Below are 19,230 nucleotides of genomic sequence, written 5' to 3'. Positions count from 1 at the left end.
TGTCTTTCTTTGTATAGTTTATTAGAAGAACATTGTATATGGATCATGAACAATAAAATATATATTGACTTTGCAATGTTTTAGGGTCGCCTTACAACTACTCCACTTTATCCAAAAACTATTCACATTAGGACGGCTTATCTAGGCCGAAAGAAAAATCATAAGAATTTAAATTAATTTTAATAATTTCTGTTTAATTAAATGTTTTTAATTTTCTTTAATTGGGTTCTTGAATAGTGAATAAATTGAAACAAATAGTATATATAAATATGAGGTCGGTACGATATATTGTAATTTTTATATTATCTTATACCGTACCAAAAATTTTGGTATAAAAAAATTCATATAATTTCGGTACGCGATATTTTATCATTAATACCAAAAAAAATATATTTATTTAAACAAAAAAATCAATTTAGTATGGTTATTATATAAACGATAGACAAAAACTAAAAATTAAACACTTCTATCATCAATTTTTTTTTTTAATCCAATATTTTCAGAGATTTTTTAAGTTTATATACTTATAATTATTATTATACATATATATTTTTTTTAAATTTATTATTTGATATACCTAACTTTTAAAAATTCCAAGGTATTTTCGATATACCGAAAATATTGATAATTTTCCGGCTTATATATAAAATGTGAGCTAAAATAATCGGTATTTCTATTCAAAGTAAAATGATAATAGTGATACAAAGTGTTCAATCTGCTGCTGCTGCAGCTGCTTGTAATAATCTCTCAGGAACAAAGAATGGTGAAATGGAATCATGTCCATAAGTTACTAACAACTGATTAATTAGCAAAACTTAGATAGATGGTAAAAAAAGATGACAGTGTAGAAGTAAAATCATCCATGAGACCAGCCTGTTTAAACGGATCGATCTATCACAGGCATTGATAGATGTTCAGTCCTCTTGTTCGCCCAGGTGCCCCTCCGTTTATCGAAGATAGATCAAATTCAAACCTATATATAACCAAATCACAGAATAAGACGAGCAAGCAAGGATTTATATTGACATTTGACGGAGGATCTTACATCTGCTGTTGCTGCTTTGAATCTATGCCACCAAAATTGATGAGGATCTTATTATCGATTTTAGACACTGCAAACTCTTCAGGCATATCTTCAAATTCCAGCACTTTATACCATATTTAAAAGGTTAACATCATTTACAATGAAAGAAACTTCATAACAACTATATTAACCATTATATCAACAAACAAACAGTTACACTGAATAATTGCTACTCATTACCTTGTTTTGGGGGAAGGGTGACATAGTTGTGGACACCAATGATTTTCTAGAATTATATATCACCAACAAAAGATAATATTAAAAGCAATTTTGAAAATATATTCATACATTCTATTTATGTGACAAAAGTTATGCTTGACCAAGGAGAAAAAATAACAAGAAGCTTGTTTGAGGAAGTTTTTTTTTTGTTCAAAATATCAATTAAGAAAATGTTTGATTAGGGATATGAGATAATAGGAGGTTTTGTGTATTGTCTAATATGCCTTTTTAAATTGTAAGTGACAAAAGTAAAAAAAAAATGGAGAAGTAATTTAGTATTTTAGTTGATGATTTTATTGATAAAAAGATTGTTTGATGTAGGGTTATTTGGAAAAGAATATTGTATCATGTAAAAAGGAAGCTTGAGGTTGTTTGGGTACAATGAACAACGCCAAAGATAAGGGGATTATTTGACACCTTATTTGAAAACCCTTTATTTCTTGATCCAAAACATTTAACCTTCAATGAAATGTATCTGAGCTTAGGCTGACAAATTCATTGGTGATTTCTCCACCAGATCCGGATGTCACTAATTCAGTTTCTCTACCAATCATTAATTACTATGTCATTTAGGGGTGAGCTTAAATTGAGTTTATCCAAAATGGGTTGGATAAATTTAGTTTAGGTTGAGTATGGATTGGATTTACTCACTGATCACCCCTAATGTCATTATTATTAACATAAAGAGAAGAATGAGAAGTCACCTTCAGATTTGCATAGCAATTTTCGAGGTCATCATTTTTAAGGATATGGTCAAACAGGCCCGAGGACTGTCCCTGCTCAAGCTCTCTCTTGGCATTCCTCAGTCTCTTTTGGATTTGCTCCTCTGTTTCAGTACCTCTGCATGAAGAAAAAAATCCAGGTGAGGCCATTGAAGTTGAGAAATAGATTATTCCAAAAAGATAGACACAAATCACCTGTCACGGAGGCGCTTTTCAAGTTCCTCAAAAGATGGGGGGCATATAAAAATAAAAACAGCTTCCAGAGAACTAGACCTCACGGACCTAGCCCCTTGGACATCAATATCAAGGATGCACCTCTACATAGCAATTAAAGACCCATCTCAACCATATTCAAACCAAATTTAACAACATAAGCAGATAATCAAATCTTAGAAATGGTCCTTATCTATTAAACAAAACAAAAAAAAACATATGCCTGAACAAGTAGGGTAATTTATCATAATAATACAAACAATGTATATACCAAGTCTAATATTTTTAACGAAATAAAAATGGAGAACATGAAGTGGACAATAAAACACACCTTTCCGACATCTGCAACTAACTCAACCGCTTCAATACTGGTACCATAAAGATTTCCATGAACCGCAGCAAACTCCAGGAACTTCCCATCTTCTATATCCTTTTCCATAACACTATGGTCAGTGAAATGGTAATGAACCCCGTTCTCCTCCTTATTCCTTGGAGATCGTGTCGTGTGACTCACTGAGAATCCAAACATTGAAGGGAACTCCTTCATGAGTTTTGATATTAAAGTTCCCTTCCCAACTCCAGAAGGACCACTTATAACAACCGGCTTCTCATAATCGCCTCTTACTCCCTTGCTCCAGACAACAACTTCACCTTCATACATTTTCCTCTGCTGTCTAACAAATTTAGTGTCCACCTATCATGCAAAATGAGACAAAATCATCATTCCTTGTTAATATCATTCTGGTATCTGGTTGAATTCACTCTTATTCTCAAAGCTCAAAGAGAACATAACTATTTGATTTTTTTATGTCTTATTCAATAATCCATTAAAGCCTTAACAAATTGGATGCAGAAAAGGAGAAAGTAATGAAAACTCTACAAACCTCAAGAAACCAGAAACAATCGTCAATGGGAGATCCCTGCTTAATAATCAATATTCGATCTCCATTCAACACAATGGCTGAATGTCCTTCACAGTGCTTCGGTTCTGTTCCCAGTACAGTAGTGGTAACCCTGCATATATTACTTCTTAGTATTGGATCATTATGATTCAAAACTAACAAATAAAAACATTGAAAGTCAACTCACCATTGTCCTGTTGATTTGTTGTAAATTTGGACTTCAATTCCAGATGAGGATCCATTGTGACTTCCACCAATCACATACTGATTGATAAAAAGAAAACAAAGGCAGTATATATTTATCTTTGACTAGTAAAACAGCCAAGATTTCTTGCTCATGAACAAGAAACTGAACTTAAAAAGAATAATTAGAATCATGCATACAGCTCTATCGCCGATTAAAGATGTGGTCTGGGAGCCTCTGGATTTCAAAGCAATCCCATCCAAACAATCCCTTTGAAGTTCACTAGAAAAGAAAGCAGGAGCTTCCCCCTAAAAAGCAATTACCAGATGATCATATCGATATCGATCTCTTCTTCAAATTCATGAACATTGAAGCAACGAAAATCTAATAATAAATAAGACTCACCATATGGATGGATATATAGTTGTTAAACTTAAGATCTCAAATAATGGAGATTCGACCTGACAAATAAATATCACATACAGAAAGGTCAGAACGAGATACTGCCGGCAAAGAAACAGATCTTGTAGACTTTAAAATATATATATATATTTCAATCACACATGGCAATTAGCTTAGAAAGATTCCCGTGGAGAGCGTGCATTGGTAGAAACAAGTAGTAATCCAAGTAAGTATGATCCCGGTAAGTCAGTGAAAATGAAATGAAGAGAATCGTAATAACAATATGAATTGAAAGGATAAGAAAAGAGATACCTCAGAGAAGAGATGTAGAGATGAATTGTTTATGATTCAGAAGTTGGATCCTCTTGTATTGAAGTAGAAAAAGTTAAGGAAGTAGAAGAAGTTGCAAGCAAATTCAACCGTCCGTCCCATATTTGTAGGCGAGTGAGTCAATAAGGCTGAAAAAGGGATCGTTGTTTAAGAGAGAGAGAGAGAGAGAAGGTGGTGGTAGTGGTAGTCAGGAGGAAGACGAAGATGGAAGAGAGCCTCGTTTAGGTCGCAATCAATTTGAGAGCCTTCCCTACCACATCGGTTATCGGTCCCCCATTTTGCTGTATTAATGGCCCATTTTGAAACGCTTTATTCAAAAGTGTAATCCATTATTATTTAAAATTTTTTTTTTTTTTTTTTTTAAGAGAAATGATTAAATGAAAAAATTTGATAGAGTTTGCGCAATGAAATTCTCGCTTTCCTCACCGTTTATCTTATTTTATCGTAGTGATATGTTATTCATTTCCTCTATCACTCATCTTTTTTTAATATAATTTTGTTTAATAATAAATATAATTTTATTACAATTTAATTACCAAGTTTTAACAAATTAAGAGTTTTTGAATTTTCAAAAAATATGTAATTAAAACCTCTAAAATTCGGTAGTTAAATTAGTGATTTGAATCTTTTATTTATTTTATTTATAAATGACACGTAAATGGTAAGTTAACGAACTTTTGAGCAAACTCTCGTTTTTGTCTAACTTTAACTATAAGGCGGATTGTCAAGTTGTTACTGCACGTGAAATCAAATATGGGAATGAAATATCCTTATAAGGCGAATACCATAAGGTATGAGAATCTTTAAATCTATTCAAGCTTCACAATTTATTGATAATAGGGTTCTCATTGTTGGACGGTTGAACATGATTGAAAGTTTGTTGCAAGTTTGGCTTGGGATACTATTCCGAACAAATGAGATATTGTTCGATGGTCTCATGTTGTTTGGTCTCCCAAGATCATTTCGAGGCACCAATTCATTGTGTGACTGCCCTTTCGGAAAAGTCTTCTTACTCGTGATAGGCTTAAACGTTTCATGAACATCCCAGATTCAAAATGACTATTATGTGATGGCAATGAGGAAACTTTAAGTCATTTATTTGGATGTTGCCTTTTTTCCTTGGATTTGTGTGGTAGATTTGGTAAGTCCATGGCTCTCCTTAACTTCCCTAAGGAGTTGATGGATAGGAAGGAAGTTGTTATTATAAAAATGAAGGGTAATCAAATCAATTATGTGGTCAAATGTTGATTGGCGTCTATTGTTTACCATGTTTGGGCAGGACAAACTCAAGGGCGTTTTTTAGGGTGAGATGAAATATTGATCAAGTTTGGAAAATCATTATTTTTATTACAATTCTCTTATCCATAGGTGAATACCCAAAAATAAGAAAGATTATAGTTTATGTCAAAATTGGAGCATCGATTATAATGAAGTCACTTATCTTTGCGATTTCAAAGCGATATGAAAACTCATGGATCCTTTTGTCAAGGCAAATGTTTGTTTTGCCTTAGTCTAAACTCATAAAGGTTTTTTTTCTTTGGTATTCTTTTAATCAAATTACGTAATTAGTTAAAAGTAAAAAAATATAACATAAAAAAGCTTACAAAATTTTGTGAGGGTGAAATAAGAGTCATCAATGTCAATTGATTCTCATTAATAACTGTTAAAAATTAACACAATTATCCCCTCTTTTAACCTAACGACAACAAAATGTGGATATCTCCAACCTCTTTGAGAGATCTTGGGTTCGAGTTCGTCAGACGACAAGTTCTACTTTTAGTTAAATGGTTAAATGTTGCGGGCTATGTGCTTAATTTTATTTGGTTACGTTTTGTTTTCCTAAAATAATTAACACAATTTTTCTTGTGGCCAAATTTTTTTTCCAAAAAAAAATCATAATAAAATAAAACATTTATTATATTAAATATATATAAAAAAAATTAACCTATTTCTACTGAAAAATATATGAAAAGTTAATATTTTTTATTTTGTTTTAAAATATAAATTATAATTTTTTTTTGTCAAATAAATTTATTATGATTTACTTTTCGCTAAACATAATACTCAAAAAAATACTACCTTATTGTTACGGCCCGTTAGCGTAAGGTTGTCAAACGGCTCGAATTTCATCCTCTATAATGAGTTATAGAAGAAAAAAAACTTTATTATATTAATTATTTATTTGTTATTTAAGGCTGAGTTTTTATATTAGCATTTATTCTTTATTTTAGTTTTTATTATTAATATTCTTTTTATAAACATCAACTTTCATTTATAATAAAATAATCAAAATTGATTAAAGAAAAATTATTGTAATACAATAAACTTCACAAACAACTCAATTTCAAAATGACTGATATAACAAAAACCAATCAACGTATTTTTAACAAATTTATCGAGCCCACTAAATAATAAGTAAAAAACAAAATAATAAAAATCTAAAATTCAATTTTTATTAACTAATGCTCTAATTTAAATCGAGGCATAGTGGTTAGTTTTGCCAAAGAATAAAATTTCAGTTAAAGAAATAATAATAACAAGAATATACTAACGATTTCTAAGTTTTTCAAGAGATATTATTATTCAAATAAAAACTTACACATGTAAAAATATTAATATTAGATTGACACTTCAACTCCATTTTTAGATTTCTTATATTTTTATCCAATGAACTTTTTTCCAGTTTTATTCTCCTTATATAATATTTTTTTAATTGATCACTTATTTTCTTTCTCTTTTAAATGTACAAATAATGTTAGTATTCTATATTATTTTTAATGCAATTCACGTTACTATTTAATAAACATATTATGCCAATTTATTATATTTTCAATGGTATTAATATTATTATAGTACAATTTTTTTTTCAAAACAATCATTTCAAGAACTGTATTATAAATAATAGGCATATCATATCAAGTATATAGTTATAATATATAGTATAGTTTAATATATATTGGAGCCATGACATTTAAAAGTATATATTTATACCCATATGATGAACAAACATATGGTTGATAATCCTCCACATAGTAGTCATTTTCAGTAGACATGAAAACTGTATTAATTATGTTTTTTTGTATGAATGACCCTATTTCTTCCAACAATTTGTTCAATAATTTTAAATACAAGTTCCAAAACTAAACTTAGAGTTTGTTTGATGTTGGTTATTTAATATTTTTGAGATTTTAGGAAAAAATATTGTTCCACCAAAAAATAAATTATTTGGGTTTTTAGTTAGTTGAATTATTATGATGTTTTTGTATTTAAAATTTAAATTTATAAAAATAATGTAAATGCATTTGAATTTTGATTGATTAATTAAATAATTAAATATATAATTTGTAATAAATAAATTTGATAAATGATCTTTGATAAAAGACTTTAAAAAAATATAACTAATATTAAACAAGTTCTAAGAAATTCATAAATTGAATATTTTTTTCATCTAAATATAATATAGTTAAATTTCAATACACATACATGTATGTTTATCTAAATTGCGTCACCTTCAAACTATTTCCACCTTGTAGGCCATGATTTTATGATGAATTTTGACAATTTTCAAGTCACCTCGTGTGTCCCAATAGTAATCTATATAGTAGCTTGTGCAATAAAAATACATCTATTCTATTAAAATTGTTAAAGTCATCAATTGTGTTTATTAAATATAATTTTAATTGAGGAAAGATAGTGGAATGGAATATGAAAGGAGTGGCGTCATGTAATTGTTGGAAAGAAAATTGTGAGGAGAGAATATATAATTTTTTTTTATATATTTATATTAGTGAATTAAATTGCGTCACATCTTTATTTTTAAATTATTTATTTTAAATTCTATATCTCAATCATTTTTCATGTATATTAAAAATGATAAAAATTATTTAAACACAGCGAAGAAACATGACATAAAAATAAAAAAATAAAATAAAAAACGCTACTAAATAAGTTATAAAGCTCGTAAGTCCTCTAGAATAATGGTTAACCATGGATTTTACTCGTTTTTTAAAGGAATATCATAAAGTCATGATAATAATATTATAAATTATACGCATCAGACAAGTACAATTATTAAAAAATTTACGTTTTTCTTCAACCAGATAGTCCATCAAAAAATAATTGGAATGATAACCCAAATATGTAAGTCTATAATATCAGCCGCATCAATCCAAACTTCTTAGCAACTACGTCAAGACTCATGCATCACAGATGAATTCATCAAAACTCATGCATCACCGATGAATTCAGTAATACTCCATAAAAAACTTCATATACTAGTCACTCATGACAATACAAAAGTAAGTGAGTTGCGATTCATCATTTTCGTGACACATGACAACAACTAACCATAATATAACATTTTTTCATGCACATATCATCCGTAAAAAATTTATCATTAATAACGCTTCATCTAAAAAACGAGATTTTAAATTAAATATTTAACTCTTAAAGTTTCTCTCAGTAAAAAATATATAAAATCATCTTAGCGAACAACTTGTAACAATGTCCCACATGAAAACTATTCATGTCTTATCTTGTCAACTCATAAGATTTTGTTCAAACGGAACACTTATTGCAACACTTATTGCGTTCTAATATATATATATTATTTATGTATTTTAAATAAAAAAAGTTACTTATTAAAAAATTATTTCATAACTTTTTCATTTTAGTTATCAAAATACTAAATATTATATATTTCTTTTAAAAAAATATATTTTATTATTACTCCAAATAATTACCAAACCTCTTTTTTAAATAATATGAAATAATATCTAAACAAACACTCATCAAAGAAACCATGGTGCACAAATCAAGCATGGTTAACCTGTCATCATCCATTATGATGCCAGAGAATCTTCTTCTATACATGTTCTATAAAGATAAAGATAAAGATGTGGTAGATTCATTTCCACATTTCTCTATATGTATCATATTCTTTTGGAGCTAGTTTTATCTAATTATTTGTTATTTTAATATATATATATATATATTACATCAAAATAATTTTAATTATTAAATTTATTAATAAAATATTTTAATAAAATATATTAAAATATTTTGATTAAATTTAAAATAAATAAATAATTAACATTTTAATAATTTATCATTAAAAATCCTCAAATAACTATTTTTTATATAAAAAACAAGAACTTGTTTTTTTGTTTTGGTAAGATTATTAAGTTTTTTTTAATTCTCTTTCTATTATATAACTTTTTTTTATAATAATTAAATTAATTGCAACTCAAAGGTAAGGTAAGTTAACAAAAAAATGCTTTATAAGAGAACAAAAATCATGTTTGTCTTTTAATTTTCACAAATTAAACTAGATGTAGCTTGAATAAAATGAATTATTATTTATTTATCATAATTTTTTAAGTAAAAAAATGGATAATAAAATATTAAATACATAAGCCAATTTAAAGCAAGTTTTTGGAGTTGAATTTAAAGACAAAAATTAATACTAAAGTACATTAATAAATTTATAAATATATATCTAATTAAATTATATTTATTATCTATATATATATATATATATTTTGTTTATTATCAAATTTAGGTAGAATTGTCCAATTTAGGCCAAATGAGATTTCATAGATTTTTTTTCAAATGTTGCAATTTTGAACTCATCATTATTCAAGTTATACAAAACAATGTAAATTTGTATTATCAGTTTTAATTTATTGTAATTAACTTATCATCTATCTGTAATTTATAAATAAATATAAGATCAACCTCACAAATATAACTACATGGTTTAAAGATAAAAGATTCAAAAATCCTAATTAACCATACATAAAATTCCCTCATCAAACTTATACATGGTTTAAAGATGAGTTCTATAAGGATAAACTAGGTCAAAGGTTTTATAGATTTGAAAATAATGGTGTGATATGAATTGAATTTGACCAATAAATTTATATTATATAATTGAATAACTCTATAGTAAACAAAGTTTGAAGGATTGTCAATAATGATGGCAACCATGGAAGTGTGAGTTTGATTAGAATAAAGCTTTGAATTTTATTTTGGATATTCTAGCTATAAGCAAAACCATTAGAAAAAGTCTTTCTCTTTCTCTCTAGATAACAACAATTTGGTTTGGGTATTGGGGATAGGCGAAGAGAGCTACTTAGCTCTCCAAGAACCCTTTGACCATTCAAATCCCCTCTGCTGTACCTTCCACGATTCGGTTCAAACGCTAAATTCCCCTTTTCATCCGATTCTGGAGCCCCCATTCTTCACATATATCTATCTCCTCTTTCGTCCTCTGGAATGCCCGATTCAGTTTCGATCCCCACTAGTACTGTGATTTACTTACTTTCTTAGATCTCCCAAAACTTTCTCCTGTTAATGCTATATCTAGTATAGATCCTTCTACCTTTTCCATATTTGGAATGTCTGGCAAAAGCCTGATTCAAGTTACAACTTCAAGGGTCTACATCTCAAGGTTTTAGGTAGTAGAAGAAGAAACCCTTTTACTCTCTCTATATCTCAGATTTACGTTTCATGGGTAATTGTTGTGGGACGCCATCTGTTAAGGGGAAGCCAAACCCATTTGCCGGTGATCATGGAGGAGGTAACCAGCCGTCTGGTAATGGAGGATTGAAACCCTATGTGTTAGATAACCCGACCGGTCGTGATCTTGAACAGAAATATGAGCTGGGTAGCGAGTTAGGTCGAGGTGAATTTGGAGTAACTTATTTGTGTACAGATAAATCGACTGGGGAAACTCTTGCCTGCAAATCCATATCGAAAAAGAAGCTGAGGACTCGAGTGGATATCGAGGATGTGAAGAGGGAAGTTGAGATAATGAAGCATTTGCCTTCTCATCCAAATATTGTTAGCTTGAAGGCCACTTATGAAGATGCCAATGCAGTTCATTTGGTGATGGAGCTTTGTGAAGGAGGCGAATTGTTCGATAGGATTGTTGCTAGAGGACATTACACTGAGAGGGCTGCTGCTGCTGTTACACGCACCATTGTTGAAATCATTCAGGTGAAGATCAATCTCAATCTTGATTATGTAATTCCATGATTATTTGTCTTCACGATTGGATTATATGCTATTGAAAATTTCTTAGTTGCTTATATTCTTCCTTCCAAAATTCACAAATATGGGTATTTATAGATTTGATAAGAAATTGCTCCCCTCAGTTCTTATGTGAATCCTTGGATTTTGATGTTCTGTTCATATAACCATATAAGAGCAAAATGTTAAAGGCCATATGCTTGTGTTGCAGAATTGCCACAAACATGGTGTTATGCATAGGGATCTCAAGCCCGAGAACTTTTTGCTTGCCAATAAGAAAGAGAACGCACCACTGAAAGCAATTGATTTCGGGTTGTCTGTATTTTTTAAGCCTGGTAATATATATATACATATACTTCATGTCAAGCTTTCCAAAAAGATTGATTTCAGGCTCTCAATACAAGTTTTTCTTCTTTCTTGTGGTCGAAATGGTCATCTATTAGTGCCTAATGTTACTGTTATTGGTTTTCCTATAGGTGAAACATTTAATGAGATTGTAGGTAGTCCTTACTATATGGCTCCTGAGGTGCTGAAACGAAACTATGGTCCCGAAGTAGATGTTTGGAGTGCTGGCGTGATCCTCTACATCCTACTTTGTGGTGTGCCGCCTTTTTGGGCAGGTATGTTTTCAATAGCTAATTTTAATGGCTCATCTTGATCAGAGATTTGCTTAACATTGTTGAATGATGATTCAGAGACTGAACAAGGAGTAGCACAAGCAATCATTCGATCGGTTGTAGATTTTAAACGGGAGCCCTGGCCGAAAGTCTCTGACAATGCAAAAGATCTCGTCAAGAAAATGCTTGAACCTGATCCTCGACGCCGCCTTACTGCTCACCAAGTGCTAGGTATGCTTGTTGATTCGAGTTAAATTGAAAAAGTCCTGTTCTTTACAAATTTTGCTTGACAAAGATGATTCTTTATTTATTTTCTTATTGCAGATCATCCGTGGCTACTGAATGCCAAGAAAGCTCCTAATGTTTCTTTGGGCGAAACCGTGAGATCAAGGCTTATGCAATTTTCTGTGATGAACAAGCTTAAGAAGAGAGCCCTGAGGGTAATTTCTTAAACGACAATTACAGCGATTTTAAACTGTTGCTGATTATTTTTTACTGTTTTAGGTAATCGCCGAGCATCTCTCGGAGGAGGAAGCAGCCGGTTTCAAAGAAGGGTTCGAAAAGATGGACACGAGCGGTAGAGGGAAGATCAATATTGATGAGCTAAGAGTCGGCTTAAAGAAAATTGGCCATCAAGTTCCCGATTCAGATCTCCAGATTCTTATGGAAGCTGTAAGTACCTGAATTTTTTTATTCTAAATGGTTAAAACTTTGAATTAATATAATTTCTTTCAGGGTGATGTTGACAAAGACCAACATTTGGACTATGGAGAATTTGTAGCTATTTCTGTTCACCTAAGGAAGATGGGAAACGATGAACATCTTCGCAAAGCATTCAATTTCTTCGATCAAAACCAAAGTGGGTATATAGAGATTGAGGAATTAAGTGAAGCCTTGACAGATGATATCGAGACGGATAAAGAAGACGTCATAAATGCCATCATGCACGATGTGGACACAGACAAGGTTTGTATCACTCTTTTCCATTGAACTGATAAATTATCATTCTTTATAACATTCTGCTCGCAATGGCAGGATGGACGAATCAGCTATGATGAGTTTGCAGCGATGATGAAGGCTGGAACTGATTGGAGAAAAGCATCGAGACAGTATTCTCGAGAGCGATATAACAGCCTCAGCTTGAAATTATTCAAAGACGAATCTTTGAATTTGAAAAACGAGGAGGGTAGGTAACCCTATCAAGCGTGGACCTTAAAGTGATTATTATTTTTTGTTTATTAATGTGTTAGTTTGCATGTTTCCTCGATTGATGTCTTTGATTGTAACTGTTTTATTGAAATAGTGTTGATTTATGTTGGGCTTTAGTTCATTTGAGAATAGAAGATAATATTCAGAAGGTTGGTCAAATTGTTTGTTGGCTGTAAATACATGTTGGCATCATAAGGATTGTTTTATTTTACAATGTATGGCACATATATATTTTTTTTCATTTTTTTAGTAGACTATATATTATAGACTTCATATATTTATGGTCAATTTGTCAAATTAGAACTCTAGACATTTGAGATTTTAAACATTTTCTTCCAACTTTACAATTTGTTAGTAAAATTATACAAAAATGAGATTTTATCTTTTAACACTTTCAAAAGCGGTTAATTTATTATATAATTTAACTACTTATTCATGTCACTAATTTAACCATCAAATTAAGGGTTTTGATTATCGAACTTTTATTTATCTATTTATTAACATACGTTAAGACATATTTTGTATAATTCTTCCCAATTTGACATTCGATCATCTACTTGTAAATATTGTTAAATGTCTTTATAATTGACCAACTATTTTTTTTCTTTTCTTAAATGTGATTTTAATTTCTTAGAAAAAGAATATTAGCCTTCAAGTTATCGATGTGATTTTGATCCATCCAAAATTTAATTTGGAATTCAACTGTACTTTGTATTACAATAAAATAAATAATTAAACAAACAAATGAGATTTCAAATAAGGTAACTATGCCTTGTTTGGAACTTTCTAAAATAATAATAATAATAATAATCTTAAAAAAAATAGGTAATTAGATTGAGAATACGCGTTTGTTGAAACATATCTGTTCTTTAAAGTGTTATTTTATAATAATGATATTTACTTTTAAAGATTTTAAAGTAAAAAGTGAAATAATATTTATATTCTTTATAAAAAAAATGTAATTTAATTAAATAAAATAAATTTTAATTTTAATTAATTTTAATAAATATTTAGATTTTACATTATATTTTGATAATTTTTTGAGAAATGGTTTTTTTCTCAAAATTAAAGAAAATGATATTCCAAGAAGGATACTGATTAACAAACAAGGCCTTGGCGTTGCTTATGCCGCCTCGGTATAAATATCGTCGTAGAATTAAACGAGAGCATTGGCCGACCTCTTTCCTTCGGTCTTCCGTCTTCGCGGAAGATCCATCGAGCGAGCGAGGTAATTGATGATTGACTTTTTCAAAATACCTACGACGATTTCAAAATCTTGATTTCCTCGAATCTAGCGATTCTCTGCAGCCTTTCCTCAATTCCGATTCTACATTATCGATTCCAACCTCCTTCCTTCACTGTTCAATTGTTCGATCTGCAAATCTATATTCTCTCATGGGGACCCCTGCTTTTCCGAATCTGGGCAAACATTGCTCCGTCGATGATTGTAAGCTCATCGACTTCTTGCCCTTCACCTGTGATTGCTGCTTCAAGGTCTCTCTCTCTCTCCCTGTGTTTATTTAGACGTATTTGCATATTCAGGTGTATAACTGATCTATTTGATATTTCTACAATCACCACAATCTAATTGTATGATCACTGACTCATTACAAGATGGTCTTTTGGAAAGAAACATAGATTTTGGAGCTCTTCAAATTGTAAAATTGGGATCTTTGTTTCATTACATGCTTCAATGCTTGGATTCTTACTATATAAACAAAAACCATGAGTTTGGATTGACCTTTTTCATTCAGGTACTAGAAGAACTAACTAATGCTTGGATTTATTTTTGTAAACTACAATATACACAAAGTTCATGTTGACATTATAGAATAGAGACTTCGTGAGAAGAAAAAATGGGTGAAAATCTGATTAGAAAATGAAGATGAACACAAACAGCACTAATCATCTAGCTTTCTAGGGTTATATTCCTTGATGTTAATTGGTTCATTTGGAATGTACTATGAATATCATTTTCAAGTTGAGTTATTCTAAATTACTTGTAGGTATACTGTCTAGAACATCGAAGCTATGCTACGCATAAATGTCCAAAGGGCAATAAACATGACGTATCAGTTGTTATATGCCCGCTTTGTGCGAAATCGGTTCGCCTTATTCCTGATGAAGACCCTAACATCACATGGGAATCCCATGTGAATACAGAATGTGATCCTTCAAATTTCGAGAAAGTTACTAAGAAAAGGAAATGTCCAGTTCCACGGTGCAAAGAGCTCCTCACATTCTCAAACACAGTCCGTTGTCGAGACTGCACGTTAGACCATTGCTTGAAACACCGGTTTGGTCTGGACCACAATTGCCCAGGACCCAAAAAACCAGAATCAGCATTCCCTTTTATGAGTAATTTTCTTAGCGGAAGCAGAAAAGAAACAACATCTAGACCGAGCCAAGTCCCCCCTTCCACATCATCATCAAGATGGGCCACGAGCTTTCTGAACGCAGCTTCCAGTTTTCGAGCAACTGCAGAAGCGGGGATTGCAAAATTTAGCAACGAGTTTAACCAGAAGGGGCAGACACAGACAGAACAAAGTGGGGGCAATCAAAAAATTGAGCAATGCCCACATTGCAGTGTGAGGTTTTCATCTGTTGCGGCTCTGATAGATCATGTGGAGAAAGTTCATGAAAAGAATGGGAATCGGCCTTCGGTTATGAGAGTGACGCTTGATGTTTGCCCGAAGTGTAGCAAAGGGTTTCGTGACGCTGTCTCGCTGGTGGAGCATGTCGAGAGAGATCATGGAGGTAAATCAAAGGGGTAGTAGCAAAAGAACCAAAGCCTTTTTGATTGGGGGATTTTGAACGTGTGCATCTCTTCTTTTTAAGTTTGTAATTTTATGGTATGATGAATTCTCAATAGTCAATACTTATTTGTTGTACAGACAGCCAGATTGGGGGACAAATGAAAGACATCATCACTATTTGGAAACTGCTAGCTCTTGTCAATTTTTTATTTTTATTTTCAAAAAACTTCCCAATAAGTCCCTAAATGAAGATACTGTATGTCATTTTTAGCTCATTTTCATCTCCTTTCTAAAGGGTGTTTAGCTCTACCTACAGAGTTCAGGTCTTCATTTTCATAGCTTTTTCCGTTATTCGATCCTCCATCTCTCCTTCCTCCAAGCGTTACATCTTCTCCGATTCAGAGATTGTAAGCTCTGTATATTTCCAAACTCGTGTTAGTTAGGGTGAATTATATTGCGTCTATCCTGGTGACCTTTATGCATATTTCGTTTTGTTAAATTCTGAAGAGTTCAGCTCTCAGAGGGGATACATGATGCAGCCATATTAGATCAAATTTTTTGGACAAGCATATTTTTCTTGAAATTTGATGCTAGTCTTAATGACACATATTATGGTTAGAACCTGGAAGCTTTAACAGGGAACCAACATTCTTTGATTGGCAAAATGCATTAGGAAAGATGCAAAACTGTGAGATATCACTAGTTGATGATTATCAGGATTTTCCAGCTATAATTGTTGTAAGGAAAAAGTGGATCAGTTGTAATCCAATAGATTTAATTCAATCCGTTTTATCAAACGCACAGCATGACACCTTATTTAGCTCAATATCCAAGGATGTTCCTACCACTGTTACATATTCAATCTAAATGAGATTATCCAATATCACATTTGAACTTCAATCCAATCAAAGCAGCAATTGTTACCTACTTTTTCTTCAATCTCTACTTAAACTACCTGGTTCACCAATTTAGTCAAGTCACTATTCAAGGATTTGAATCATTTGATGAACCTGGTGACTTTGGGATTATTGTTTAATGAGAAAGTCAATTATTTGAGTCAAGAGGATCAAAATATCTTTTATCTGATTTCCACAAAAGGTTAAAAAAAGTTTTCATAAGGCAGTTTAAGTGACAAAAATAATTATTTAAGATAACAAATGTCACAAGTTAGATTCATACTATAATTTTAGTTAAAATTGAGGTCATGACTTTGTGGGTTATAATAATAATAATAATAAAGGGTTGATAAGATGCTGAATTACTTGGATTTAGCATCCTTGTTCCATTCACCAAGAATGGGGATATTGGCTGTAGAATGTATATATGGAATTGGTAACTATATGTTTTCTTGTCCAAATCCAGACTCAACTCTTTATATGTTCATTCGAAAGCTGGTAACTATCCAGTTATCATCAACTATCAAGGCTTAAACCTGTGTTCTTAAGTTTATTTCAGACCATTGCATGTTTATCTCCCTGTTTCTGCAGGACTGAAATGGCTATCAAATGTATTTTATTTTTGGGAAAAGCTATCAAATGTATTGTTGCTGCAACTTTTGAGTTCTTGTACAATTGCATAGGTTAGTGGAACTCTGTTACAAGGAAAGTTTATAAATTTTTCTAAGCTTAAGTTAAAATGAAGATAATAATGTGTGCGAAATTGTTAACTTTCTAAATAAAAAATTATAACTTCCTCTCAAGGAAGGTCAAATTTCCATAAACCATTAATAACCCTTGCAAAACATCTTATATATCTTTTAAAACAAATGAAACGTGAGATAAGGGACAAATAACTCTGTAATCCACTTGTTAATTTGAATTTAGAACCCTTATAACTTGGCTTCTACAACCACATAGAGGCATTTGAATTTAATATTAGATAACCTATTGTTTCATTATTAACCTTATTATCAATTCAATTATATGGTTAACATTATGAAAGTACATTTAAAAAAAAATTATAAACTAAAATACTTTTTGTAATTAAGAGTAATTATAATGGCATTGTTTGAATTGATTCATTCATTTATTAATAACACATAATATTAAAAATACTTTTATATATTCATTTTTAATATAAATAATTATTTTTTTCATAACATAGAATTATTTAAACAACCCCAATACTATTTGAAACAAACCCTTAGAAGATCTTTCTCTCGTTTATAATTTATAGGGTCCCCCAAAGACATACATACCCCTTTGTTTGGCATAATCATTCCACGTGGGCTGTCGTTGATAAGGAGTATATAGGACACATAATAATGACACACCCTATAATTAGCTTCACAAGTCACAAACAAGTTCTAATAATTTTGCTATATTTGTTTACTTTTAATTATAATTTATTTTTCTTCTAGCAAAATAAATATATAATTGATTTATAATAATACAATTTACAAATTAGCAGAGGTATACTATTTCATAATACTTTTATATTTTATTTAAATTGTTTTAATATTAAAATTTGAACAACCCACCTAAGATAGTTTGATTAATAGAAATTAATGTCTATTAGAACAAATATCACAAGTTTAATTATCACTTAAAATATTTTAAATTTAAGTTAGGAGTTATGACGATGATCTTAACGACGGATTCAAGAATTCGAGATAGGGTGAGTTTGAAAAAAAATTAGGGTGGACTTATAACAAGAAAATTATAGATAAAACGAGAGTAAATAAATATAATTTTTTTTTTTTTGTCTGTTTTTAAAAGAAGATAAAAGATTAGTGTATTAATATATATTTATTTTTTTGTTGGATATATATATATTTAAATTTTTTTGGTGGGTTTCAACTCATCCAAATACCCTTTCATTTCAGGAGGTGTTCTAACTTTTTATCTTAAAAGAATAATAAATAAAAAATAGAATTCATATATTATATATATATATAATAGTCAATCATTTTTGTCTTCATATATATTATGGACATAGCCACCGCCCATCTCTTATTTTACTAATTAGAGGTGGTTTGATTGATTTTGGATAATTGAAATAAGTTTTTTTTTTTTTTTTTGGAAAGTGGAATTTGATATTAAAACACTTATAATTTTTTTAAAAAAAATAAACATTACTATTAATAAGTTAAATGTTTATAATAAATCAAAATTTGAGTTGAGATAATATGATTATAAAATAGATTTTGAAAGAATATTTTCCTATAATATAACTGTTAAACAAACAAGGCCTAAATTCCACTCCCTAGAAAAATCTAGGAATGGTTGCCCGGTTAGGAATAATCTATTGGATGGAATAGCATAAAGTCATAAACTGACACACACTCAAAGATATTCTTATCCTCTCCCATTTAACATTTATGCTTTTTATTTGAAATATATAACAAAATTAGTAAACAATTTAAATAAGTTTAATATTATGAAACTTATATTAACATTTATTCAGATAGAGGGAATAATTAACCAAAAATACTTTATACCTATCATTTTTGTATGAAACCAATATTATATTATTAATAACTTATTTTATTGTTATCAACTAAAAAATATGTAAATAAATTTAGTGAAAAAAAAAAAAAGTATATTCACTAACCACCGGTT

The 19,230-nt window shown here is 30.3% G+C and overlaps 3 protein-coding genes across 3 annotated transcripts; 2 read left to right on the top strand and 1 right to left on the bottom strand.

Moving 5' to 3' along the window:
* Window positions 1-651: 651 nt before the first annotated feature.
* On the bottom strand, window positions 652-10,447 carry LOC124916236 (guanylate kinase 2-like). Its single transcript, XM_047456965.1, has 10 exons — window positions 10,379-10,447; window positions 3,525-3,632; window positions 3,328-3,404; window positions 3,123-3,252; window positions 2,570-2,932; window positions 2,221-2,342; window positions 2,008-2,143; window positions 1,265-1,310; window positions 1,046-1,148; window positions 652-973 (listed from the first exon to the last, which is right to left on the bottom strand). The coding sequence occupies exons 1-10, from the start codon at window positions 10,445-10,447 to the stop codon at window positions 895-897; spliced, it is 1,233 nt and encodes a 410-aa protein (XP_047312921.1). The 3' UTR covers window positions 652-894.
* On the top strand, window positions 10,124-13,125 carry LOC124914755 (calcium-dependent protein kinase 32-like). Its single transcript, XM_047455362.1, has 8 exons — window positions 10,124-11,055; window positions 11,300-11,423; window positions 11,565-11,708; window positions 11,784-11,936; window positions 12,030-12,145; window positions 12,210-12,377; window positions 12,441-12,671; window positions 12,741-13,125. Exons 1-8 carry the CDS (start codon window positions 10,567-10,569, stop codon window positions 12,897-12,899), a joined length of 1,584 nt encoding a protein of 527 aa, XP_047311318.1. The 5' UTR covers window positions 10,124-10,566; the 3' UTR covers window positions 12,900-13,125.
* Window positions 13,126-14,072: 947 nt separating this feature from the next.
* On the top strand, window positions 14,073-15,951 carry LOC124914758 (zinc finger AN1 and C2H2 domain-containing stress-associated protein 11-like). The gene is made up of 2 exons (XM_047455366.1): window positions 14,073-14,408; window positions 14,921-15,951. The coding sequence occupies exons 1-2, from the start codon at window positions 14,310-14,312 to the stop codon at window positions 15,686-15,688; spliced, it is 867 nt and encodes a 288-aa protein (XP_047311322.1). The 5' UTR covers window positions 14,073-14,309; the 3' UTR covers window positions 15,689-15,951.
* The last annotated feature ends 3,279 nt before the right edge of the window (window positions 15,952-19,230 follow it).

Source organism: Impatiens glandulifera, chromosome 9 (genome assembly GCF_907164915.1).
Source record: "Impatiens glandulifera chromosome 9, dImpGla2.1, whole genome shotgun sequence".
NCBI classification, from domain to species: domain Eukaryota; kingdom Viridiplantae; phylum Streptophyta; class Magnoliopsida; order Ericales; family Balsaminaceae; genus Impatiens; species Impatiens glandulifera.
Note: the sequence above shows the minus strand (reverse complement) of the source record. Positions and strands in the feature narration are given on the sequence as shown.